General features: G+C 39.9%; 1 protein-coding gene across 2 annotated transcripts in view; it reads left to right on the top strand.

The window, feature by feature from the left end:
* UQCC1 (ubiquinol-cytochrome c reductase complex assembly factor 1) overlaps positions 1 to 26324 on the top strand; it is a 50397-nt gene that overhangs the window by 8773 nt on the left and 15300 nt on the right. For both annotated transcript variants that reach the window (XM_082325794.1, XM_082325793.1), the window contains 4 exons: positions 1111 to 1218; positions 4128 to 4200; positions 10264 to 10321; positions 16250 to 16358. In XM_082325794.1, the coding sequence (XP_082181920.1) occupies positions 1111 to 1218; positions 4128 to 4200; positions 10264 to 10321; positions 16250 to 16358 (348 nt within the window). The remainder of the gene's footprint in view (positions 1 to 1110; positions 1219 to 4127; positions 4201 to 10263; positions 10322 to 16249; positions 16359 to 26324) is intronic.

The following is a 26324-nucleotide window of genomic DNA, read 5'->3' as shown; positions in this document are numbered from 1 at the left end:
ATCCAAGTATCTGCTACTGGTCCATGTTGGAGATGGCATCCTGGTCTAAGTGTTTGTTCTGGCCATGTATGGCCATCCTTATATTGCTGAATTGCTTCCCTGCTAAGAAAATTCTTTTCTTAGAATGTTCATGTGTTAGGAGGAAGTGTTTAGGGTAAAATTCCAGCAACTTAAAGCAATTGAACATTTCTTTGATCAGAGAACTTTCTCAGATTATAATGGCTCTCAGCTGTAGTCCTCAAGTATATGTAGGAGATTCATATGCATTAGATTTTGGTTAGATGGGTTAAAAGGAGAGTGATTTGTTAATAACAAAATGTTTATACTGCATACTGAATTCATTAGAGATTATTTGCTGGAGTACAAATGGTAATTACTGATGGCTGATTGCTACTGCCAGGATGCTTAGAGGCAAAATGCCACAAAGATTTCTTATCAGTCCAATGGTGTTTAAGGTGTGTAGTTAATCTGGAAGAGAACATTTATCTTCATGTTTGCAGACACTGCAAATCATTGAGGACTAAATACTTTCCTGATCTAGATTTTCAGCAAGTACCATTTAGATTAACTGTAGGGGGAATAACAATCTGGGGGAGCTTTTCAGTAAGAATGGTGGGTTCATGTAGCTTCATTAGTTTTAAGATGGAGCTGGTTGGTTTATGTAATATACAATTACTCTAGAATATCATATGCCTGTGAGAGTAAGAGAGGGAATGTGAAAGGTTAGCTTTATTTACTCTATTTCTGTGATTTGTTTGCTCATTTTATCTGCAAAAGATTTAAGCCCAAGTAAAGACACACATCTAGAAATAATATGGGAATCTAGAATGGGAGCCATATTTTGGAAAGCAGGTTTCTGTACAAAATATTGGAGCCTGAGCTTCCAATGGGATGCTTTTATCAAAAGAGTTATGCAATGTTTGCATTCATAAACAGAAGAATGTCTGTGTAATATTTTGCAGAGAAGACCTAAATATGTATTTGTTTTGTTGAACAAAGAAAGTGAACAAAACCCCTAAAATTCTCTCTTAAACTTGTAGCTTTTCTAACTAAAATGATTTGTCAGATATAATTGCTAAGACTGAAATATGTGATATTTCCATTTTACAGCATCTTTCTGCAAAAGATTCCATGCAGCCATCTGAAGAGAAAGTGGGTGCTTTCACAAGGATAATAGAAGCAATGGGTTTCACAGGACCACTGAAGTACAGCAGATGGGTAAAGCATTCATTTAATAATTCTTTTGGTTGTTTGATACTTTCAGAGCTCTAAAAAGCAAACAAAAAACCCACACTTTTTTTCTTATGATAGGAGCAGTATTTAATGGAAAAGTTCTAATTATTACCCTTGTAAATTCCTGGTTTGTGATGTGAGGAATAATAATCCATAGCTTGAACCTCCCTTGATCTGTGTATTGCCATCATTGACATAAGTAGGAATATTGTATTTGGTTTGTAGAGTCTTAAGCTTTCTTGAATTTCTTCAGATATCTTATTTTTCACTTCATTTGTGCACCAAAGAACACAGTAACAGCCTCACGATCTAAGTCAAACACCCATATAGACCATCATCTCTCTAATAATGACCAATTGCAGTAATCTAGAAAGAATTTAGTTACAGGAAAAGCATATTATGATACTTGTCTCATGTGCTCCTCCAGCTTACAACAGTTGTCTGTTTCAGGACTTCCTGCATGAAACTATGCATTTTTCTGTGATATCTATTAATGGGTTTTTCTTCTATGAATTTGTCCAGTTGCACTTTGAACTCTTGTAAGTTTATAGCATCCGTAGCATTCAATAGCAGGGAGTTCCATAGCTTGAGTACCCACTGGGGAAAGAAGTACAGTTGTTTTCAGTTGGTGCCTTTTAATTTTGTACTTTAAAAAAATGGTGATTATTCTTTCCTTGGAGTGTATGTTCACATTCTCCCTTCCACTGATGATTTTATAGACTCATATATTCCATAATATCTTAGTCTTTCTCTGGACTGAGCAGGCTTAGTCTAACTTGTTTCTGTTATTGAGACTCTTTCATGTTTTGATTTTTGTTGCTCTTCTCTGAACCTCTTTCAGTGTTCTGTATTTCTGTGACAGGAGGGTGTCCCAAATGGACAGTAGTGAGATATGTTACGATTGCTGTTTTAGTCACTGTTCAGTAGTAGCTGAATAGGGCAGAGTCACAAATAGGTCCTCCTGTTGCGCATTTTTTAAATAAAAGCAGTTGTTAACATTGACTAAATGAGAGCAGTTCTGTAAGAGACACCTTCGGTTCCTTATGCATATGGAAGAAGACAGAGATGAAATTCGTTATTTCTTTGCTCTGAACTAGGACACAATATAAAGGAGTGAGAGGAAAAGGCATCTTGAAGGAAGGGCTGAGCCCAACTGTGCAGGAATTAAAACCTGTAAGGTGCTTTGAATATCTGCAAGGCATAGCGGACCTCCTCCGAGACTGATCTGAAACTGTTGCTGATTGCATCTTGCTCCTCAGAAAGAAAATATAAAGAAAAGATAACTGACACTAAGGGGGTTAGGTATTTTGGTTAAAATCAGTTGCTTTTAATTGGGTGATGCTAAACCTCATGAGAGAGTAGTTTCTCTCCCATGTGTTTGTGTACATATTGTTGTAATAAAGATTCTTGTTAGCTCTAAGTGTTGATTCAGAGTTCTCCTTAATTGCTACTCTTTACTGCCTGCTTTTGGCTAGCGAACTTGGGTTTGGAGAGAGTTATTTTGTGGTTAGGGCCCAAGAGACCCGAGTTCATTTTTGGCCTTGCCAGTGCTCTCTATGAGATCTTAGGGAAGTTTCTTAATATTTCTCTGTTTTTTTCCATTTTCTTCTCCCTTCCCCCACACCTCTTCTATGCCCTAAAACTTCCATGATTAAATTTCACCAGTTTCTCCTGTGTTACTTGCCTTATTTAAGGGCTGGATTGCAGGGACTGTTCTTTACAATATGTTTTTAATGTCTAGTAATGCCTGGTCTGGAGCAATGGCTTTCACCAGGGAGATCTCTACTCCCAGGCCAGGCAGTGTTTCCTTTAAAAAGGAAACCTTCAGAACTCCAGTAAGGAGTGTAAATTATTTTACTGCAGGAAGTTTAGATGTATACTTGATTTTTGACAGAAGCCTGAGATTACTGAATAAGAAAAATAATAGCTCTTGTGTTTCCACAGCAGGAAATCAGCTGCAACTTCCTTATTTTTCTTTTGGTTGGAGGAGACACAAATAATTACTTTGGTAATTTGACGTGCCATTTGACAGGCATAGTGCTCATCTCTGTAGTATAGTGAGCACTGAGATGATCCCTAGTATATATTATTAAAAATAAAAAAAAAAAAAAAGAAAGAAAAGATAATAAAACAAAGCAACCCAAACCCAGTGCTGCTTCCTGGCTTAGATAGGGGAGTGGGCTCTGGAGTTTTCAAATTTTTTAATTTTTCTCCCCGTGATGTTAGTAAACAGGAATCACTGACAGCTCTTTAAGATCTTTGCTATCAGTTATTGTGCTTTTTGAAGCTTCAGCACGTGTATCTTTGTTATAGATGATGCATTGAAGGTGTTTCTGGTGCAATGGCAGGCCAAGAACAAAATTAGAAGTGCCAAAGCACCTGAGTATACCTCATGTCATTCATCATTTGGGATTCCTTTCTCACTTGTGAAGCTTAGTTCGTCAATTTTCATTTTTGTCGGAAAAAAGATATTCTTAGGACATCGGGTATGTCACTTCTTTAATATTTAAAACTTAAATTATACAAAACACTTTGAGTGGTATACATCAATTAAAGTTTTTGGAGAAAACCAGGAGTTGTGAATTGGGATCTTTGGAGTCTCTGTAAGGAAAGCCATTTCATTTATTTTTCTGTAATGACATTATATTAAACTAGATTTGGAAGGGTATTCAAGAAGCCATTTAATCATTTTTTTTGGCTCAAGGCAAGATTGATTATACTTGTGTCATTCCTGGGAGATATAATAGTTTAATGTGCTCCTGAAAATCTCAAGTGATTGTGATTCTCAAAAGAAGTCTTTTCAGAAAATGATAGTGTATGTATTTAACAAAAACGGTAGTGTTCACTAGCTCTCATGACGAATACTTTAAATATTGTCTTTTCTTTTTCTTTAGAAAATCAAGGTAGCAGCTTTGCGCATGTACACATGCTGTGTGGAGAAAACTGACTACGAGGAATTTTTTAACAGTAAGTAGTGGACTTGATGGCATTTGGACTATTGCCCTGGTAAGAGAACTTCTGATGAAAATTCATTACATATATTTATACAGATAAATATGACAGCAAAAAGACTTATCAGACCCTAACTGCATGGTCAACTAGGAGCTGACTGCACTACAGCATTCCCTTAAGCTCTGAAGAGGCAAGCGTTCAAGGGCACACTCTGGAGTCTGGGACCATCACATTTTGCCTGCTGCAATGCAGAACAAGAACAAGGGTAGGATAGGTAAAACCCAGAATATCCTGGACTTTGAAGGATATTGCCTTTTTTATTAGCAGAGGTGGGATAAACTAAGAATGCAGGTATCTCTTCTTTTTTTACTGTGGTCAGATGGTGTCTGTGTCCTGCCCTGTCCAATGACCAGCTGTGAGAAGGTCCAGTATAACTGGGATGCATGTATGAGAACCATCCCCGTCCACTGATGCACAACTTTTTTTATGACACAGGGTCAGTTAGATCACAGGGTGGGTTTGGCTAGAACTTAGAGACTTTCTACGTTTTGCTGACCATGACAGCATTAAACCAGGACACATCTCTTGAGTGGATAGAGAGTATGACTAGAAGAGAGACACAAGTTCCCTCCTTTAAGTATATAGGAATAATATTGGCTTGAATTGGGATGGCTTTTCCACATTGCACATGGCTTTTTTAGCTATTAGCTAAAAAATCTGTTGCAGTTTTTATTAGTATCAAATCTGGCTTGAATGGGGAAGATGTGTTTTTTGAGACATACATAAGCTTCAATAATATTTTATTCTTATGTGAATTATTTCCTGTGTTGGTGTGATTTAGCTGGTAGTAAACCCATTGCCTCGATCTGGCCTGTCACTTGAATTCCTGAGCTACCAAATGCTTTTTTATGGTTTTACAATGCACCAGTACAGGTTGGGGCTGCCGCTGCCGCCTCTTGAGAGATCAGCTGAAGGGACATCTTTGTGTGTTCATCTAGTGCAGAGCTTATTGAGGGTGGTTTGGTACATGGTGTTGCTGCTGCAAGATTTTCCAGTGGTTTTCAGAAGGTTTTCCAAAACTGTGATGTGGTTTCAGCGGTTGCAGGAGTGAGAACACTCTCTGAGCAGCAGGATTCATCATTAGTGATGAAAAAATTAGAACCTCATTTTTCCTGTGCACACACCTCTCCCCAGCTGTGTGCCCTCTCAGACTTTCTCAGATAAGTTCTCTTCTGTTTGTCATATTTGCCTCTCAAATAGAGGCTTTGCTATTTTTAACTGTTTTTTCACTATCTCTGCTTAACAGGTTAATTGTACAAAGATATATAAATGTTGCCCTAGATAAAAATTTAAAGGAATTTCAAAACATGTCTGTGAAAAAGATACTGGTACAGATTTTGAGGCTCAATACTGAGTAAAATGACTTCAGTTGTATTCTTGATATTGTCTTATTGTTTTAAAGAGAAAATTCCCGGAGCTCCCCCTCACTTTAAACATATCAGAAACAGCAGGCAGCCTTTCCTTCAAGTTTTACAATTTTCTCCAGAATGTCCTCATTGCTCCTTTTGTCTTTTTTTCCTCTGTGGTACAAGTTGTAGCCAGTCCATCTCTGAATTTACAGCCAGGGAAACCTATGATTGCATTGTCTTGAGACCGTTGTTACGTAAGGAACAAGGTTGTTCTGCCGAGATCGACAGAGTGTGTGATGCACCCATTGGTGTTACAAGAATGCCTGTCTTGGCTTGTCTATGGTTGTGGTTCCAAAAAAGTTATTGCTTTCCTATAAAAACGGATAGAAGAAGTTTCTGTTACTTCTATCTACTTACAGCTGCATCTGTTTGGGGGATTAGCTCTAAAATTTAACAGGCACGTGATCCATGTTTAAAAACTATTTCCCCTAAAACACAGACTGTGTGGGGTGGGCAGGAACCTTTTAAATTGATTTTGCCAATGAAGGAGCTTTAGGCTGTGGTTCTTTGGGCAGCTGAGTTGAAGTAGTGGCCAAAGGGAAAAGGCTCGCTTCTCCATCTTCCTCTGCTTGTGTTCTGGACTGCACGATTATCATGTCCTCTGGTGAACTGTTTAAGTCACTGAAAGAAAGCGGCCCAGTTTTTTACTGACTTACTGTTCTGCTGTGTTAGTGAACTGAAGTGGCACATGGAAGGGTCTGATGGACAGCAGCTGTGGCATAAAGTAGATGGTGAGGAGTACATGATTAAGAGAGGGGAACATGGCATGAAGCAAGATATCCAACTTTCAGTTCAATTCACCATGTCGTCATCAAACGAGGTCAGTCAGGAGCTGGGTTTTTTTTGTGTTCTGAATTGCTCCTTTTTCAAATAGAAATGGGCATCACTTAAGCCAGGACTGCAGCTCACTGCCAGAAAAGCAGCCTGGGGGACCAGTAGTAACAGGAAGCAACTAAGTCTTAACTCTTTCCCTTGGTCATGCAGCAAGCACAGGTGTGCCTGAGACTATGCTGATATGGGTGCTGCACACCCACATGATGAATTGCATTGCTTTGGAACCCTAAGAGTAGTAATGGTGCTGCATGGGACGCGGCTCAGGTCTGCCTGAGCCAAAGCTGACTGTACGTAGACCTAGTGGTGTATTTATGCTTTGCTGCCCCCAGCACTTCTGGCTCTAGTTGCATGGTGTTGAGATATCCAAGTGAACTGCATAGAGTCAGCTCTGGTCTCTGGAGAGCTTATTAGTTTTTTCTTTGCCATATGCGAGAGTTGTTGACCTACTGAGCTGGCCTTGGAAAGTGTATATCCATGCATGTGTAGAACCATTTGTGGGCTAATTAACACTGTGTGGTCAGAACCAGTTCTTCATAGAGCCTTCTTCAGTGTTTCTGGACATGCTTTTGTGATGTGGTTATGTTGTGGCATGAATAACAACTGCAACATGACCTTCTGGAACTTGGATTGGTATGTGGATTTTGTCAGGTAGTGCTCTGACAGAGGTGACATAGAGTGTAAAGGCGGGATAGTATGGTGTTGAGGACTAGTACAATGATAGCCTTTCATGTCTTATAGGCTATCTTGCAATCTCAATGCATTTCTGATACCTAGTGGAATTTCTGAGACTTTCTTTAGGCAACATGAGCCCTGTGAACTGGCTTTCTCTGTATTATGTCTTAGAACAGCAGTTCCCAAAACATGGACTATGGATATGCAAGTCATGAGGCCACTGTAGTATATAAAAGAGATGTTTTAATTGACTCTCCACTATCACACTGCAGTTAATTTTATTATACCTGCCATTCTGTTGTCTCTCTGTTTTGTGATCATCCATGGACAAAACTTTGGGAACTCTGCTTTAGAGCTTACATCCCAAATGTGTGTACTGTGCTGCTTATATGGGAAGTGGAGCTGTTTAAGGACTTCAGCTGTTTCTTGTTTAAAGGAGAACGGAGAAGTAGTAGAGGGAATAGCAAGATGAGTGGTGCCAGGCGTTCCGTGCACAAAGCTTGCAGAGCTTGGGTAGCTCTAACAAAATGAAGGAAGTAGCCACCTGTGAGGAGAGTGTTTCATGCCTAACCTTATACTTGAAAGGTCAGAAGAGCTTTTAGGATCAGGTTGGTGATACTGAGAGCTGAGCTGAAGTTTGCCTGATGAACGTGGAGTGTAGTGTTACCTTGAATTCATCTTGAACTGTTAATACTGTTAATTGCTCCACTGTCATGCAGCTGCAGTAGTAAAGAGCTGACCCTATCAAAACAGGCTTTCAGATGGCTCCTGTGGGGCTACCGAGCAGCTCGAAAGGGCTGGAGTTTACCTACAGGACTCTGGATTCTTCTGTCTCCCTTAGCCCATCAGGTGCCTTATAGGCACTTGCTGCTATCTGTCGTGTTCAGGGGAACAGTGACGTCGTGCACCCGGTTTTTTGCAGGATGTAGGGGTATTGCGTCTTTCCTAAAATTGTGGTAGTGGCAAAGATGACCTATCATAAAAGAAAGTACCTGTTCAAGTTTTGCATCCCTTACCTGATGAATTTTAAGTGCAGAATATTACTGGAGGAAGAGGTATGTCCTCATAATCCTGAGCATTCATGTCTTTTACTGGATGCAGACATGTGAACAGGATGTACTCTGTAGGCATAATAGATTTATTCCCCAGCTGATAATAATCACAGTAATTTCATAGGTAGCTTTACCATCAGACATTTTTTCTGTATCTAACTGTATTCTGAATGGAATAATTATCTGTTTAATTATAGGATGGATCTTTCTCCCCAGTTAGTTTCCCAGAATAAGGTGTTCCAAAACCCCAAATTTTAGAATTACATTCTTTTTAAAAAGCTGATATCTGAGGGCAAGCTTCTTGCTTTAAAGGAGCCATCCCTCCTTTAAATTTGCAATGTAGACAGTCCTAATATAGAAGTTAAAAAATGAATTATAAAAATAGAAGTGCAACACTTGGAAAGTTAAAGAAAAAATTCTTCCCTGCTGGGTACTGAATAGGTCTTTAAAAACTTTCCATATTTCCAGTAGTAGAGGTGTGAGCTTTGCTTTCCACTGAAGAGTGATTTCTGTGGTGGGAGACTGATACGTGGTAACTTCTACTTCAGAAACCTCTGTCTGTTGACTAAGTGTTTTACTCTGAATCTTGCCTGTGGAACCTTCATTTAATGAAATGGTTTGATTAATGCAAGCATTGTGTACTCTTGACCTGGTTAGAGATACCTTGGCATGCCTTTAGGTCAAAGTAGTCATTTCTAGGCACGGGAACTATTTCTAATAGGAATGAGAGCGCCAAAAGGGAAGAAGGGTGAGGGAAACTTGTGTTTAATCTCCAAACATAGACTGTTAGTGTCTTTATACTGTCTTAGCGGTGGCATAGGTGATGTATGAATGATGAAGTTTGGCACCTCCTAGGCACTGATGGAGTCATCTCTCTGAGGAGGGAGGAATAGTGATGATTTACTTGGTTCTTCTGGTGGTTGCCTGACCATAGTTGGCATATAAAAAGGAGGAGACTGTGAAAAGTATTGCTTCATGATCCAGGTGAATCTCCTTGGTAATACTTGAGAGCCAAGAAGTATAGGAGTCAGGAAGGAGTATATTCAACACAGACAAGATAAGGTTGACTTCCTTCGGGCACATCTGACTGGAGAGTCCAGTTCTGAATACCCTCTGGCCTTCTTGCAGCTAGGTTTGAACAGTCCCGAAGACAAGACCAAGTGCTGGGTAGGCCAGGGTGACTGATCCTTCTCATTAGGTACTCCTCTTAAAAACTTCTCCAGGAAGCAGACGTAGAGGTGACTTCCTAGGAGGAAGGTTTAAGATTGACAGGAACTGAAGGACTTAATGTGCACATAACCCATAGGTCCATGCTTTTCAAGCATGAGGAGGAGGAATATGGTTTCTGTGCCACATAGTCTAAATCTCCAGCCTCACATCCTAAAGGCACATGCAGATCCATAGTGTGAACATGCATATGGGCAAACCATCTCTGGGAAACCCAGTGGCTATCGGAGTAGAGCTAAATCTGGAAACAGAAGTTGTTTCTGTGGTTGGTTGGTGGTTATAATCCTAATGTAGAATGGCTAGAGGCTCAGAGTGCTGTGGGTTGTACAGCCATGTAGTAAATCAGAACAGCAGAGTTGGAGCAAAGACGCAGCTAGCACAGTATTCTGTCCTTGGCAGGAGGCAACAGCACATGTTAAAGGAAGAGTGTAAGAATGGAGCGAAGCGTCTGTTGATACTTCCCTGTTATTCTCTTCTGCTTTGGGACTTCCTGAGCTGGAAGTCACATGTTTGTCTAATTTTCCATTTTGGAATTCCCCCCCTCTCCCCCATAAATGTTACCTAAATGAGTTTTAAACACATGAAATCTTTTGGAATCTACAGCATTCTGTGGCTGCATGTTCTAGAGTTTAAGCACAAGTGTGACAGTAAATGATGTTTGCTTCTGATATGTATGTACTGTTTAGGGCCAGAAACTAAATTATGAAAATTTAGATTTAGTATTTAGATTTTGGTGTGGTGAATTTCTGTTAGGTGCAAACCTGTGATGAAATTCATATTAATATTTAGTTTTGTTTTTGTGTTTTTTTCCCCCTCCCATCAAGGGTGCCAAATGCCTGATACTTTGAATTCATGGTTTCTAGTAGCCCAGCTTCATGTCTGGTAAGTGAAAGGTAAAATAGTAATATAACTATTTTCAGGAAATAGAGTAATATGTACCTTGATGTGAGAAGAAGTAGGGTCCGTGGATATTATTAATAGTGGTTATATTCAGTTTACTAATTACTGAATTTTAGCAGTTTTCTAGTAAAGAACAAAAAGTCCGATAGGGAAGCTAACATCTTTTACATCTCTAATTCCTCAGTAGGGGAATGATCTTTGCCATGAGTTTTCTAAAAGCCTTGCTCAGCCTATGTGGAAAAATCTTACTTGGGTGTTTTAGGAAAAGTTTAAATTTATGTAAAAGTGGTTTAAATTGGGAGAATTTGTGGTGATTGAAGTTGCTGCTCGTCAGAAGCATTCAACAAATTATAGCATTGGCATTTATTCTTGCACCTCTGAAACGTACATGCAGGTTGGTGAATGCCAGGTTGGCTACATGTAAAAATATTTAACACCTTAGACATTAAGTTTTTTCCTTTTTTTTCATTTGTGAAAATAGTAGCCAAAAAAATCAGGTTTTCATCTAGCATTACATACTTGTAAAGGTCAGAGGGATGCACAAGGGAGTACAGTAATTTTTGTTAAGTGCCAGATCTTTCAGGAAACTGAAGTCTATAGACTTGCGTTCAGCTATCCAAAGGCTGAAAGGAAGTTTGTACTGAAATAACTGCACTTAAGCATAGGCCCCTTATTTCCTTGCCTCCTTTTTTTCCCCTTCCCTCCTTTTAATTTCCTGTCTCCTCAATATATTGAAAGATGGGGCAGCTCATTTCACTAAAGAATGAATAAATTAGCAGAACCATTGAAATTATAATCAGTTAATGAAATCAGTGGAATCAAGTAAGGAAGACCCTTGAGATTTGCAGGTTATTTATTTCTTACTGTTCCCTGTGGAAAAAAGGCTTTAAAAATTGATAAGCTAATCATTCATATCAATGTTTGGAAAACTACTGCAATAAATATTCAAAACCAAACTGTTTGTAGGTATCTGGGGAAAAAAAAAAGAGGAGTAACCTGAATCTGCAAAGAACACATTTTTTTTCACATCATCTTGATTTTGCATTGACAGGAAGATGTACCTGTGATACACAACATCAAATTCAAGATACGTAATCTTCTTTCATGACAGGCATAAAAATAAACAAAGGGTGCCGTGATAAAAGTGAAACTAGTACGGGATAGACACAAAAATTCTAAGATCAAAGCTACATTGGAGAAGGCTAAGAGTTGCCACACTTTGAGCCGGTGATGTTAAGGAGACATTTAATGAGGGAAATTGAAGTACTCTTATGTTTAAGATATGGTGGACAGGTTGACAGCAATATGCTACACAAGCAGGAAGGAACCAAATCCCTCTACTTTGTATGACAGCAATGAAAATTTGAGTGTGGAGGTTAGCACTAAAGGTTAATTTTTCCAAGGTTTATGTGCCTGGCTCCTCCATGTTCCTCACAGCTTGACCTAAGGAGTGCTGTCATTCTGGACCAGAAATGAGAGATCCAGTTTAATATTCCAGGATACAGAGAAGCCCGTGATAGGCCTGCTCACTACCTGGGTGACTGAGAAATGCTGCAGGCTTTGCTTGTGATAAGCTCAGTGACCAGGATCCTGCCATGACATAATTTTGCTTTCACAGTCAGGTTTATCGCTATGTTCTCTGTGATTCTCTTTCTTTAGCTTGACCTCAGTAAAGTGGGAGCAGAACATTATTGATTCTGCTAGCTCTGGCAAGGTCAAGAACATCCTACCCCTGTCTGAAGACTCCAATACCTCTGTCTTTCCTGCTGGACCTTTTGCCTCAGAGGCTAGAAACCCCCTTGATCTGGTGGCCAACGACCTGACCATGTAGATTCTGATCACTGTTTGCTAAAGCATTTGTGTTCCCCCTTGCAATGCAGTCTAGGTCACTCTCTGGTGTACTTACTTCTTCCCTCTTCAGAGTTTTAGTTTCGACTGATTTAGAGTGTCTTCTGGAGCTAGAGAAGACGAGAATTTTTCCTAGTTTGGTAAATCCTGCCTCCTTTCTTGCTGTTGTCATTGCCCATCATGTTCTAGTCAACTGTATTTCTGTGCTTTTTGCATCCCACCTTTTATAGACTTAAGGTATTTGTCAGAGCATACATTCTTGTGCTACATATTCTGGTGGGTCCTCTGTTTGAATCTCTGGCTCTTATTTCTTCTTGTCTGTGAATAGAATTTTCCTACTTACCTCCAGTCAAAAGGGGGGGAAATTCAAGCTCTCATGTTTAGCCTCTGCTTTTGCTAACTTCTTTTAAGATAATGTTCCTTTAGATACACTCCAGTGCCTTCCAATGCAGTGCTAAAATTATACTTTAGAAAATCAACCTATCGATATTCTTTCCTGAATGTCATGTTTTTATAGGCCATTTCTGTTACTTTACACCTTTGACGTCAGGAGGACTCTTTCTTTATGTTTAGAAGTCCACACCTTTTAGAAAATCTCACGCTGTTCATCTCCACTGCTGGGTTTGCCTTTTCCCATGCAGTGACAGTCTAAATGGAGTATTGGCTCTGTCCAGAGCTGTTATTGAAACTGCCCAAGACATGACTTTGGTGACTGTACTAAGAAGTGTCTCAGTGCAGGAGGTATCATGGAGATACCTAGATCTCCCCTCATACTTTCACCACACCAAGTATGGTGACATCTCTGAAGTATTTAGGATCAAAATAGAGTGGTGCTACAATTCCTGTTCTGAAAGACTCAAAGATCTGTTGCAAGAATTCATCTGAGTGTTGTTTTTCATAAGGAAATCTGCACTTGAGAAAGTGTTGATCAGTCTGAGAGAGTCCAGAGGAGAACAAGAACCACCTAGTATGTAGAAAAGTTCCTGCAGGAGAAGATTTCTCAGATTTGCACAGAGGAGACTGAGGATACCATACCATTTTGAAAAGTGCTGCTTCAGCAGAAAGGGAATAAAGTCTCTGTTTTGTGGTAGAGATGGCAGGGAGAAAGGGGTTTAAATTACATCAGAGGAGTCTTGCTTGAGAGAGGTTTCAAGAACAAGTTTATGTGGATGTCTTAGGCATTTAGTTGATCCTGCCTTAACACAAGGGAGTCGGCTACGTGGCCTAAGCAAAGGCACCAGGGGAGAGGAAGACTGCACAGCCAGGCTCGGTTGTTAGCTTGTGCCCCAGCAAAGACCCCTACATGGCTGTAAATACAGTAGTTGGTGAACTTACTAGGCTGGGGCACAGGATAACATGCAAACCTAATTAGGAAGAGTTCAGAATTCTGCTTGTTACCGTTATTCATAGAAGTGTATGTCACAACATCTGGCTGATGACAAAGTCAATTCAGGAGCTTCTTTCTGTCCCCCACGTTGCTGGCCATTTGTGAATGGGTTAAACAGAATAAAGCTTTCCAAAATTGCGGTTGATACTTGTGGTGTTAAGCCAGAGTAATTTCTCTGAACAAGTGTAACATAGCCCCAGAAATAGTTGCTGGAGCAGCTGAGGAAGAGGGAATGAGTGGCCAGGTGCAGGGGATAGCGCGAAGCTCTGAGTGGGCTTTGCCTTTAGAAGTATAATGCATCATCATCATCACATCTTGATTGCATGGCACTTAGCTGCCTTACGACAGTTGACAGGGTGGTGTCAACTACTGCTTCTGGCATTTACGCCAGTCTGTTGGCGCTGTGGGAATACTGACAGAAGCAGTTGTAGCTGAGGCTGTTGTGGGAAACTGCTACATCTCATCTAAGATGGGTCGAGTTATAGGTGCTCCTGTTCCTTTTCAGGCATCCTTTCATATGATTTTCTTCTAACATAATCTCTCTGCATAATTTAAATAGCATAAATTATCCAACACAACCAATGTCAGGTAGACAGCTTTCTAAAGGTAGTTTGGAATAATTTTGCTTTCATGGTTTGACAAAGATGAGTCAGTATTTGACTAAACTACAGAACAGATTCTGTAGTGAAACGATAAAATGTTTCACCCTGTGTTGTTCTATTTAGAAGGTTTATAGTCTTTAGAGAGTCTGTGTCTTTTAAACCTCAGACGGCAGGTGTAGTAACAAACTACCAAATTTTCAAATAAACTGCAAAATTCCATGATCTCACTCATGTTGCTGCAGATCAGCTCTGTGACAGCACTATGCATCCAAACACAGAGCTGCCTTTTAGGCTTTGTGGGTAGCAGGTTTTACTCTGAACACCACTCCAGTCCTGCTCATCAGTGACCAATTGTTAGCTGTTGGTCTGTGCACTGCTCTCTCCTCCTGCTTCACCACCACTGAAGGCAGACTGGATAGGAACCAGTATTTATGCTCGGGAGGAGGTTTTCTTGCCAAGCCACTCTTCCCACCCCCACCCCTCCTGAGCTTGCGTATTCAGCAAGAGAACTGTAAAAATGCTTTTCTTAGCCCAAAATTAGTCTTTTAAACTTAGTCTTTTTCTCTTTGACTTGTTGAGAGTGGGTGAAAATTTGGGATACAGTAACTCTTACTAATTAACTCTTTCATACAGCTCAATTATGTAGATGCACAAGAGGAACAAAGGTTTTGAAACTGGTGGTTTTGAAACTGTCTTACAACGCAAAAGTTTTAAGCACTTTGTGTGTTTGTTTTGTGGAAGTACTGGTAACTGGACAGCTGTTCTCTGAGTTCTGGTCCGCTGTTTTAGCAGAAAGCTTTGTCATCTGTCTATGAGCAAGATGAGGATTCATTTCTTGACACTTAATTGCATTTGTTTGCTGGGACAGCGGTGCTGTTGGACAGATACAGAGTTGTCACTGTCACAATATAAACCTTGGGAATCCTTACACAGCTCTGTTTCATGAGACAGAAATTGCCACAGTCTTCCCAATGTTCCCTTCGCTGACAGCTGCCCTTCCCCTTCCCTGCCCAGCCTCTACCCAGATTCCCTCAGTCACTCCACCCTGTGATCATTGGTCTGCTTCCCGTGCCTCAGTCCCTCTCTCCGGTCTTCTGACCCTATTCCACCTGGCTTGTGTTGGAGCCTGAGCTGTCTCTTGTATGGTCAGTGTCATTTTCAGAAGCTCTCCATCTAGAAATCAGTTCTGGTCCATGGGCTTTTCTTCTTTCAATTTTGGTGTCTCAGTTGAATGGCCCTTGTATGGGACTTAAATGTATGGTTCTAATCAGAAAAAATAATATAGGACTAACGCAGTTTTTGTTACCTTCAGTTTGTTTTGTCTCTGTGACTTGTTGCTGGCAATAAGTTTTGTAAAAGAGGCAAAATAAAATTTTCGTTCTGATGATCTATTTTTTAGACAGAACAGCAGCAATTAAGTTCAAGTGACTTTAATGCTTAAAAAAAAAAAAAGTAAAGCAACTCAACCTGGTATTCTCATTAAGATCCCACAATGCACTTACAAACTTGTGAGCTCTTCTAGCATGTGTTGCGTGTAGGGGTTTTGCCAGGTGGTTGGACACGTATCCAAAGACCCCTGTAGTTGAAATAATTTAGGACATTGCTAATGTAAATTTCGGTGAAGTCTGTAACTTGCTTAAGCTTTCACAGCTTGGCTAGTTCGGACTCTTACAGCACTTTAGTATACCAAGCTGAATTACAACTGGCTTGTAGCCTAGGATTAGACAAGACATTTGTTCCTGCTCCAAAGGGTGATATGTTCTTAAAGCTGAGGAATTTAGGTTGCAGTACTGTTTAACTAGATTACAGCATGTCAGCCAGAATAGAGTCCACTGTCACTCTTCATAGGTGGATTGGCCAAAATCCAGCAGATACAGCTCTTGAGTACAGAATAGAAAAGTTTGTGATAGTTTATTTTAAAAAAATATAAAAAAATCTTTGTATGTGGTCTCTTCCTGATCACAAAAATACATACTGTAAGGAGAATCTTAAATGAGCTGAAACACATGTAATTTACTCTTTACATTTGAAGAAAAACTAGAAGGTATGAATTTGGTGTTTATGTTCTTGCAGGATGTGTCTGGTACGAATGAAGCAGGAGGGTCGCACAGGAAAATACATGTGTCGCTACATAGTTCACTGCATGTGGGAGGATGTTGAACAACGTGGTAAGGTGATGGGGGTAAGTCATCTTTGGTGTTGATAATCTTGATGATTCACATCTTTCAATGCTTTTGTAACTTTGCATATCTTAGAAGAATACCTAAGAATCAACCTGTAGCTGCTTGTTTATTTCTTTATTAGCTTAAGCTGGTATATGTAGCCTTTACTCCTGACCATTCATTCCTGCAGCTGTACTGCCTGTTGTATTGAGCCACTGACCTTGTTTCTGAAACTGCACCACGGCCTGGATGAAGATATTGATTTTTCTGAAAGTAATTAATTTTCCACATGGTTTGCCATGTGATTGCAGAAATGGATGCTGCTATAACAGAATGGGCATTTGTGATAGGAATAGGCAGCTGAGGTAGGGAGAAACATGACTGATGCCAAATGTATAACCACAACTTAAGTAATTCCAGCAGACCTTTGAGTTTTCTCTGTATCTAGGATGATGAGTAAAAGGAAACTTAAGGGAAAAGGGCTCAGTATTGGGGCCAGTTCTGTTTAATATCTTTATCAATGATCTGGATGAGGGGATCGAGTGCACCCTCAGTAAGTTTGCAGACGACACCGAGTTGGGTGGAAGTGTCTATCTGCTGGAGGGTAGGAAGGCTCTACAGAGGGATCTGGACAGGCTGGATTGATGGGCCGAGGCCAATTGTATGAGGTTCAACAAGGCTCAGTGCCGGGTCCTGCACTTTGGTCACAACAATCCCATGCAGTGCTACAGGCTTGGGCAAGAGTGGCTGGAGAGCTGCTTGGCAGAAAAGGACCTGGGTGTGCTGGTCGACAGCTGACTGGACAGTGTGCCCAAGTGGCCAAGAAGGCCAATGGCATTCTGGCTTGTATCAGAAATAGTGTGGCCAGCAGGACTAGGGAGGTGATAGTGCCCCTGTACTTGGCCCTAATGAGGCTGCACCTCAAATCCTGTGTTCAGTTCTGGGCCCCTCACTACAAGAAAGACATTGAGGTGCTGGAGCATGTCCAAAGAAGGGCAACAAAGCTGGTGAAGGGTCTAGAGAACAAGTCATATGAGGAGCGGCTGAGGGAGCTGGGGTTGTTTAGTTTGAAGAAAAGGAGGCTGAGGGGAGACCTTGCCGCTCTCTACAACTATCTGAAAGGAGGTTGTAGCGAGGTTGGGGTCAGTCTCTTTTCTGAAGTAGCAAGTAATAGGACGAGAGGAAACAGCCTCAAGGTGCGCCAGGGGAGGTTTAGATTGGATATTAGGAAAAACTTCTTTACTGAAAGGGTGGTCAGGCACTGGAACAGGCTGCCCAGGGAAGTGGTTGAGTCTCCATCCCTGGAGGTATTTAAAAGACGTGTGGACGTAGCACTTAGGGACATGATTTAGTGGTGGACTTGGTAGTGCTAGGTTAACAGTTGGACTTGATGATTTTAAAGGTCTTTTCCAACCTAAACAATTCTATGATTCTGTGATTCCAAGGGTTTTATGTTAAGTTCCTGTACATGACTATAACTAGTCATTAGTTTGTTTTTCAATTTGGATTCTTAGTATACCTTGTCTTCATCACAAAAGAAATGTTGTAAGTAGAGAGTAGCTCCAAGGACAGTTCATTTGCAAGTTTGAAGGAAGAACAAGGTTGGATCTTTTTGGCCTGTTCTGAGGAGGGTTATGCTAGTTAGTTGTAATGGTCATTTCTGGCCTTAAAGTCTGTAATTGCATTTCTGCAGCCTTGTTTTGGTGATAGTCTTCAAAGAAGGCAGTGCAGAAGCAATGGAAGTAGGAGATAGTTTAGATAGACCTGATACAGTTGAGGATGCCCATGTTCAGGGCGCTTCTAATGGGAGAATAGGGCTGGGAAAGATCCCCTGTGTTGTCGAAAAAGAAAACAATTGTTCAGTGATTAAATAGAGGTTTGTCTGTGATTAAAATAAATTAGACTGTTAGAAAAGTGACAGTTTTCATATAGCAATAATGGCATATTGCCAAGTCTTAGTTGTCGGCCAGATGACTAAGGGAGAGGCTGCTAGGGTATTCCTATTGGTGACAAACAAGGGAATTAACCAGTGAGTTAGGATTTGGTATGCAATCACCTTAGTAATTCAAGAAGTTTCTCTCTGATCTTTTACTTTGTATGTGGTTTTAGAAAGTGTTGATTCTGGTGTAACTTCGGTTATTCCATCAGCAATGGCTTTTTATTTTCCTAGTTGTTAGGAATTTTGTAGCTTTACTGTGTTACAGCTTGCTTTTAAAGACAAGTCATCCTCTTAATCTTCTTTTGGATTAAATCTAAGTTCAGGCATCTTAGAATTTCTTGCTACATTAATGGGCTTACATAAATTCCAATATGGGAATCTCCACTTTACTGGTCAGATGTCATAAATCAGTGTGAGTGAGCGTAGACAAATTAGAGGATAGTACCAGAGGAAAACATTGAATGAAATAGCTTATGCATTTTTGTCCTTATCCAGTGCCTTCCATGTCATATCAGTGGTTGATTCCGCTTTCTGTAGGAACTGGAGACAGCTCAGATCTTCATTCTGGGTGTAAATTTAAGGCTTCTTGAAAAGCAAAAAAAAAACAACCCAAAAACAAAAACAGAAAACCAGCCAAACACCCCACCTCCCAAAGCCCCCCAAAATCTCTTCAGGGATCTTTTGATTCCATTTGTGCAGAGAGAATGCTGCTTTGGAATAGAAGATTATTTCTCTGTTCCTTTTGACCCTAATTTTGCCTTATATGAACGAACCTCAGGTGCCATCTTGTAGTTTTCCTTGCAGGATTTGAAGCAGCAGCAAACAGCAAAGAGAAGCAAAGCTAGCTGTTTGCTACCCTTACAAGCATGCAGAACTCAAAAGTGAGTGTATTGAGATTTTTTTCAGTAAACTTTAAGGGGAAAAAAAAAGATAGTGCTTAAAGTCAGTTCTTTGTAAAGGGAAGCACAGTTTCCATTTCTGCAAACTAAACTATTCCATTGCTCCCCAAAATTCCCCGAAGTGTAAAAAAACCCACCAGTGTCCTTACGTTTTCATCCAATCTGGAGCCTCAAGTGTTAATACATGCATATTACAATGGTATGGTTGTTGTATGATGCAACTGTAAGGAGATCTTAAGTTGTTTGAATGCCATTCATTCTCTGTCTTGGCAGGTTAGGCATCTTTTCAGTTTATCCTTGAATTTAAACTTTGCAATCTTTGTTTGTAATAATGATCATGCAATGTAATAATGAGCATGCTTAGTTTGCAAAAATATGATTCCTATAATATACTTTTGACTGTAACCTAGTGTTAACATAGCTTTTATGTGGCAATAGCTGATGCTTAAACGAAGTATGTACATATTTAAAGGCTTGATCTCAAAAACAGTTACATCTGTGTGTATATTTAATATAGTTTAGCTGCACAGAGGCCCATTGATTTTAATGAGACTCCTTGTGGGAGAACGTGAACTCTTGAGGTAACAGCTAACTAGACCAGGCACTAAGGGTGTGTAAGAAAGCAAAGTGAACTCTCTTAGATTGTAAACTTGGAAATGAGGACTGTTCTCTTCCCCATAGTGTTTGTGAAGGCATAGGGCTTTAATAATCTTTTAGTGATTGGTTTTTTTTCTTTCATCTTTTAATTATTCCTAATCTTTCAGTCATTATTTTGTCAAGATAAATGAACTTTTATAGTCTCTTCTGGTAGTATTTATTGTATGTTAGATGAAAATAATTTATGCGTTGATGTTTGAAGAGGTTAGTTGTTCCCTTGCTCCTTATCATTGCTTTATTTTTTTTCCTCAGTGCTAGTGATCCTAGCTTATTATACCACTTCACGCATGCCCCTGCATGGGCAGTTCCTGTTTTTTCTGTGCTTGTTCAGTCTTCTTCACTTGTTTTCCTCCCCTTCAGATAGATACACCCTGATTGAACTCTTTCTCACATCTCAGCTTTAGCAGTTGCAAGGAGTTTTAAGTGATAAATAAATAAAGGGCAGTTACCCTAGGTGTTAGGCTCTACTTATTAATCTTGATGTATTTATCCCTAATGGTTCTCTTAAAATCAAGCTGAGGTAATGACAAAAGGTTTGTGAGCTGATTGAGGAATATGTGTAACAGCTATTTATTTTCAAGTAATTTAGTCCTGCAATCAGTATATGTTCTACCTCCAAAAGAAGATAGCTAAATATGTAAAGATAAGAATAGTAGATAAAAAGAAGATGACATTCATGTTCCTCTGTTGATGCTTTCAAATTTCAGAACCTGAGCCTTTCACAGAAGTAAGTTAAATGAAAAGAAACTTTACTGAATACTTTCAGGGCCCTAAGTTATCATCTGCATAGCTCCTAGGAGGTTAGGAAATTCCATTCCCTGCTTTTTCTCTCATGCAGGGTATCAAAGGTCAATATTTAACTCCAATTGGTACATTCCCGTATTGTGGTATAAGTGACAGAGCACCCGTATGAAATTGCTGGTTGGATGCAATTAGTTTAACTTGTTGACAGACAAAGCTGCAGTTCTTCACCTTGATTCCATATCTAGCAGCAATTCCAACACTTGATGCAGAAAACGGATACTATATTCCTGAATTGATATTGATGGTTTCTTAAAATATGCCATCTGCTCTTAAATATACAAGTTCATTGGAGCCGAAAGTGATAGAATGTAAGGCATTTTAACTACTAATTTACATCAGCTCCAACTCCAAATGGAGTTTGTATTATTTCAAAACCTGGTTGTTAAAATTGCTGAGATCTAAATCTCAGCTACAAAGTTTTGGGACCTGTTAGCCTGAGCTCCTTCAGCACTCCTGAATGTCGGCAAGAGTCAGAAACCAAAACTTGACACAGCTGTAAAAACACACAGAGAGCCTGTGGCCTCAGCAAATTCTACTGGTGCAGGCATATTTCAGATATAAATTTTACTCTGCTGTCCCTAGTACTAATGAAGTCAGTTTCTTTTGGTGGGTTTGCAGCCAGGTGTGTCCAGTTCTGTGGCTAACCAGTGCTCTTTACTTAATTTTTCCACTAGTGACATTTCTATCAAACTTTAAAAACAAACAGAAAAATTGGCTTGATGCAATGGCTCAAAGTGTTAATAGTAACATTAGGCTGGGTAAAAGACTTCCTTTTGATCCTGCTTTGCCAGAGATCTCCACCTTGTGGCTTGCAGTGAATAGATTTATACTATGCAAACTGGCAGCTGCCTAATCAGTTTGTAAGGGGAATTCAGTTGGTACTAGAAATTGCTGCTATTTGTCTTCCTAACAGACTTCTTTAGCAACCTGAATATTAGCCTTACTGACCTGAGTATTGTGTTTTAGTAACTGTATATAGAAGCGGTTTTAATAAGTTTAAGTGTATTTTATTATCCTTAGATGAAGCTGAAGAGTTGATCAGAAGGACTCGTAGATGCCAGAGTTCCCTGGAATGGGATTTCAGCTGATAATTGGACAATAGATATGAGGTTAAAAAAAAAAAAAAAAAAAAAGACACACCACACCCCCCCCAAAAAAAGAAACCCACAACAAACAAAACCTCCAACCCAAAAAACCAAACACCAAAAATCCCAACACCCCTTCCCCACCCTCCTCCCCTTCCTCCAGGAACCCCATACTAATACTTCTGGGTGTAAATCACATGCTATCTTAGAAAGATCTATCAAGCTTTATTCAAATTCATGGAAATTGTTGTAAGCTCATTTGAACAGCGTTAATCTTGTGTGTTGTGGTGGCATTCTGCTTCTGAAATGAGTAAGTTTTTTTCAGTGCAAAATAACAATTCATTTTATAACTATACATGTTCTAAAAGCTGCAAAAGAGGTAAGAATAGGAGGGGCTGTCAAGCCCAGCATGCCAAACCTGTTTTAATTTATCTTAATCTCACTTTCCTGTTTTCCCACCAGACCACTTAGACCCCTGCCCCCTTTTTTTCCAGGAACACATCTAGGTGTCTTTTGAATTCGTTTATTGGCTCTGCTGTGCATAGCACAATACAGTCTTTGTTATACTTTTAGCTAGAGCTGTTTATATACAGTGACCCCATAATTTGCTCTCAGTTACATTGGTGTACATCTGAAGTAACGCCATCAGAATCAATAACATGGTTCGCATCAGTGTAACTGAGAGCAGAATTTAGCTCTGTGAACTTGAACACCATTTTCTGTCTTGATACTCTTTTCACAATTAGAAGACTTCAGATGACTAAAAATGCCATTTAACCTTACAGTAGCTGCAAAACTTCCTAAACTTGATACAATTCAGTTTTAGTTATTCTTACTGTGGAGAACAGGGAGTCTGGCATTTCTAACTAAAGACTCAGAAATCATGGTCAGAATGAGACAAGTAAGATTCTAGAATGGCTTTCAGATGATGAGAGGACAGGGTGTGAAACTGATAGAATTTTAAAATAGAACTTGATCTTTGTATGAATTGAACTATTGCAGCTGATTTACCTACAGTGGGAAGCTGCTCTACTTGAATACTCAGCAGGGCCTTTTCAGGCCTGTCTCTAAAATCTAATGGGAAGTCGTGGAGTCAATTTGGGATGCACAGAACAGAAACTACATTATCATGGGAGAACAGGGACTGAGCTGGGGCAGAAGGAAAGTGTGTGCAGTATTCTGGCAGTGCAGTGGAGGGGGGAGTTGAGATGGAGGAAGTGTACTGAAGCAAAATATAGAGAAGGTAGTGATTTTGTTTGAGGAAATGGATTGGGATATGAGATAGAGGATAGTGTTTAGTACAGTTAAAGGTTTTTAAAAACCTTTTAAAAACTAAAGAGGAAAAGTTTTAGTTTCAAATGGTGTATGTATATTTTGAAACGTATGACTTTACTAGGACATTTTAAGGAGAAAAATGTTATGAGTTATTTAATGACTATTTATAAAACATAATATATAAAATCTTACCAGTTTCTCGTGTTCCCTTTAAAAAAAAAAAAAAGTTGCCAAAGTAGCAAGATACAATATTGCTGTGTGTGGGTTTTGTGCCTTTTTTGTTCAATAGGATACCAGGCATTGTTTTATTAGATATGTTTTAACTGAACTTAGCTTTTAAGAGCATCACAAAAGAAATAGTTCATCACTCCTTGATCCTTTCTCAAAGAGCTCGAAAGTTCACAGCAAGTTTCCAGTATTTTGTCATTTCATAAATGAATAATAGTATCAGGTACTGTTCAAGAGTAAAATCAGTAAATTTGATTCTGGAAATCTTAATAACGTAAATATGCAGGAAAATGCATGTGTATGGAATGTTACCTTGAAAATATGTGGAACAAACGGTATGCATGGTGATGCAAATTTAGCTTTACCTGGTCATGGAGTTTTGAAATAGGGGTCTCTTTCCCATGTTGTTTTTAATGTTGTTGTTCTAGAACCAGCGCCTGTGGAACTAACACACCTGGATGTCTGAAACATAGGCATGTTTGGGGCATGTTAAGGATACCTGGTGTTGAAATCAAAGTATAATATATGCTTGCGTTCTTTTCAACTAGGCTGCCCCAGTTTTCTGTAGAGTCTGGCATAAAAAAATCAATTTAAATTTCCCAGATGTGTTGGATCTGGTTACTGTAAGATAGAGTCCTTGGTCTATTTTGTGCCTCCATCTGGTGCCTGCAAGAAGTACACTGGAAGCTGCCATGTAGCACCTTTTCTAGAAATACCTTTCTCATTTTTCCCCACATTCTGCACCAGTGGGACTCACATGCCAAAACCGATGTTACCATGCAGTGCTTTTAGGCGTTAAGTGCTGCCTTGTGTTCCTCAAACTCTCCAGGACATAGTGTAGTTGCCAAAATTCAAACATTGAGCAATGAAATTACTGCTCACCACGACTGCATGATTTTTATTTTGATAGTGTAGAGATGATGGTGGAAAGAGGAAAATAATCCTTACAGAACCTGCCGCAGTCTCCAGGCTCAGCAGAACAGGTAGCAGCTGTCACTGTTGCCTGGCTTCTGCCAGTGCTTTGTATATCAGTCATGATCCAGTTTGTGATTTGCCTACGGTCAGTGCAGGATTAACTAACGTTGTTATGCTACATACTTTGGACATTTACATTATCAGCTTCGTATCCTTTTGGAGTTTGCCCTGGAATTCCTCAGCTGAGATCAGCTGGTCTGCTTGGCTAAGCCTTTTGAGGCTCTTGGGAGCAAGGTATCTCATGTTATGGTTGTAATTCTTTTTTAACAACTCTAAGCTGCTGCAGTGAAAACATGAATGCACTTTTAAGCTCCTTTGTAAATACAGAAAAATACCAAAACTGATGGTTCTTTTGAATCAGAGTAATCAAACAAACCATTGAGGGCTTCTGTGTTGTTCCCAATACATTGTAATCATACTGTTGCTTGTGCTTTTTGCTGCCAGTAGAATGTCACTGATATCTTCTGCTTCCTCTTCAGGAAGAATAACTTAACTTTTCCTTATGTTTTTGGTGCCTGCCTGTCTTGAAGGACAATAGCATAAGCATCAGTTAAGGTTCTGATATGGTGCAGGGCTGCTGCAGAGGTTTGAGAGGCTGCTCATTCCCTTCCTCTTGCACAGCTTCTTTTCGTGCTTCTGGCAGACTCAACAGCACCCATGTGTTGTGGCTTTGATTAAAACAGTATGCAGCTGTTGTTGGCTCTCCCAGCTCACCAATTGCCACTGCCACCTTCTGTAGTGTCTCTGGCTGTTCCTTCCACCTGTATCAGGAGGCTCTAGTTGCAGGTACCAGGTGGTGTTTGGTAACTGCTGCTGACAAGGAGAGGTTGGTTGGTTTTCTGTACACATCCAGCTTCCACTGAGTGCTTCGGAATGCTAGTTCTGGCTAAACTAAGGAGTGGTTGAAGTGCTGTATTTTGCACAAATTCTGGACTTGTCTTCACAGGGCACAGATGGCACAAGTGAGGTCTGTTAAGTACTTGGGATCTCTTCTCTAACCTTTATTTTGGGGAAGGATTAGTAACTTTGTTTTATTGCTTTGTTTCTGAGAGCAAAACATGAGTGCAGCTTTACGGACTACAGTGATTGTTTCCAGGAGAGAAAGAGGTACAGCGTGCAAGAGAAATTCTTCTCTCTGTTTTCTCTGTGACAGCCAATGCATGCAGACTAATAGGATCTTCATCAAGCTTATATCTGTACAGCTGTGGTAATTAGGCTTGTTCTCTCTCAGTCCTGGTATCATGTTAGAAGAGTATGGTCATGTTCTCTGGGTTTCCTTCCGTGCTTGACATTTCCATTTTGTCAGGTGCAATGAAAGTTTACATCCCCATTGGTTGCTTTGCTCTATGGTACGCTGACTGTATTCCTGTTTTCAGGTATGCCTAATTTTGGCATTTACTTGCGGTACATAAGCAATTACTCAAGGTCTTAATTCATCACACCCATTCTGAATGTTTTTGTTTTTTTTTTCCCCTCCTCATCCTTGGTCATTTTTGTGTTACCCTAATGCCTGAATTCACTGGAGCTTGTATCTGATTCACTTTTCAGGGTATGCACTTGTTTCCACATTTTCCCTCTGTCAGTATGTCACATACTTCTCCTTTCCTACTTCTTGTCTTGTAGAGATATTGGTTTATCTCTCTACCTTTTCTTACCTGTCTTGTTAATTTTCTTTGTTGCCTTGCAGGACCTCTTTCTGTATGTCAGACTGGCACCACCACCTCTCTCCCTTCCCTTGTGTTCCTTCGTGTTCAACTAATCCTTTTAATCAGTGCCAGCTGTGCCTGCTCTCAGTCCCTGGCATGCTGCTGCATTGATTCAGTGGTCATGTGCTGCCTTTATTCAACATGCTCATCCAGCAACCTCCTGTTTCAAAGGTCCACAATGGAAGCTCAGGATCTGTCCTCTTGTCTGCTTGCTTCAAACCCACCCTTGCATATTGAAACATCATCATGACTTTGCTTCTTTTAACTTCAGATCTTTCTTTTCTTCTTCAATTCCTTTATTTCTTTATCTGAAGATTTGCTTTCCCATCCTAAATCCCAGTGGCATATTTGCCATCATCAGCACTTTCCTCCGCTAGTATCCTCGTGCCTCATCTTTTTCTCTCTCTGACCTAGTTGT

The sequence above is a fragment of the Platalea leucorodia genome, assembly GCF_965183815.1.
Source record: "Platalea leucorodia genome assembly, chromosome: 13".
Classification (NCBI taxonomy): Eukaryota; Metazoa; Chordata; class Aves; order Pelecaniformes; family Threskiornithidae; genus Platalea; species Platalea leucorodia.
This window is presented reverse-complemented; position numbering and strand designations above follow the sequence as displayed.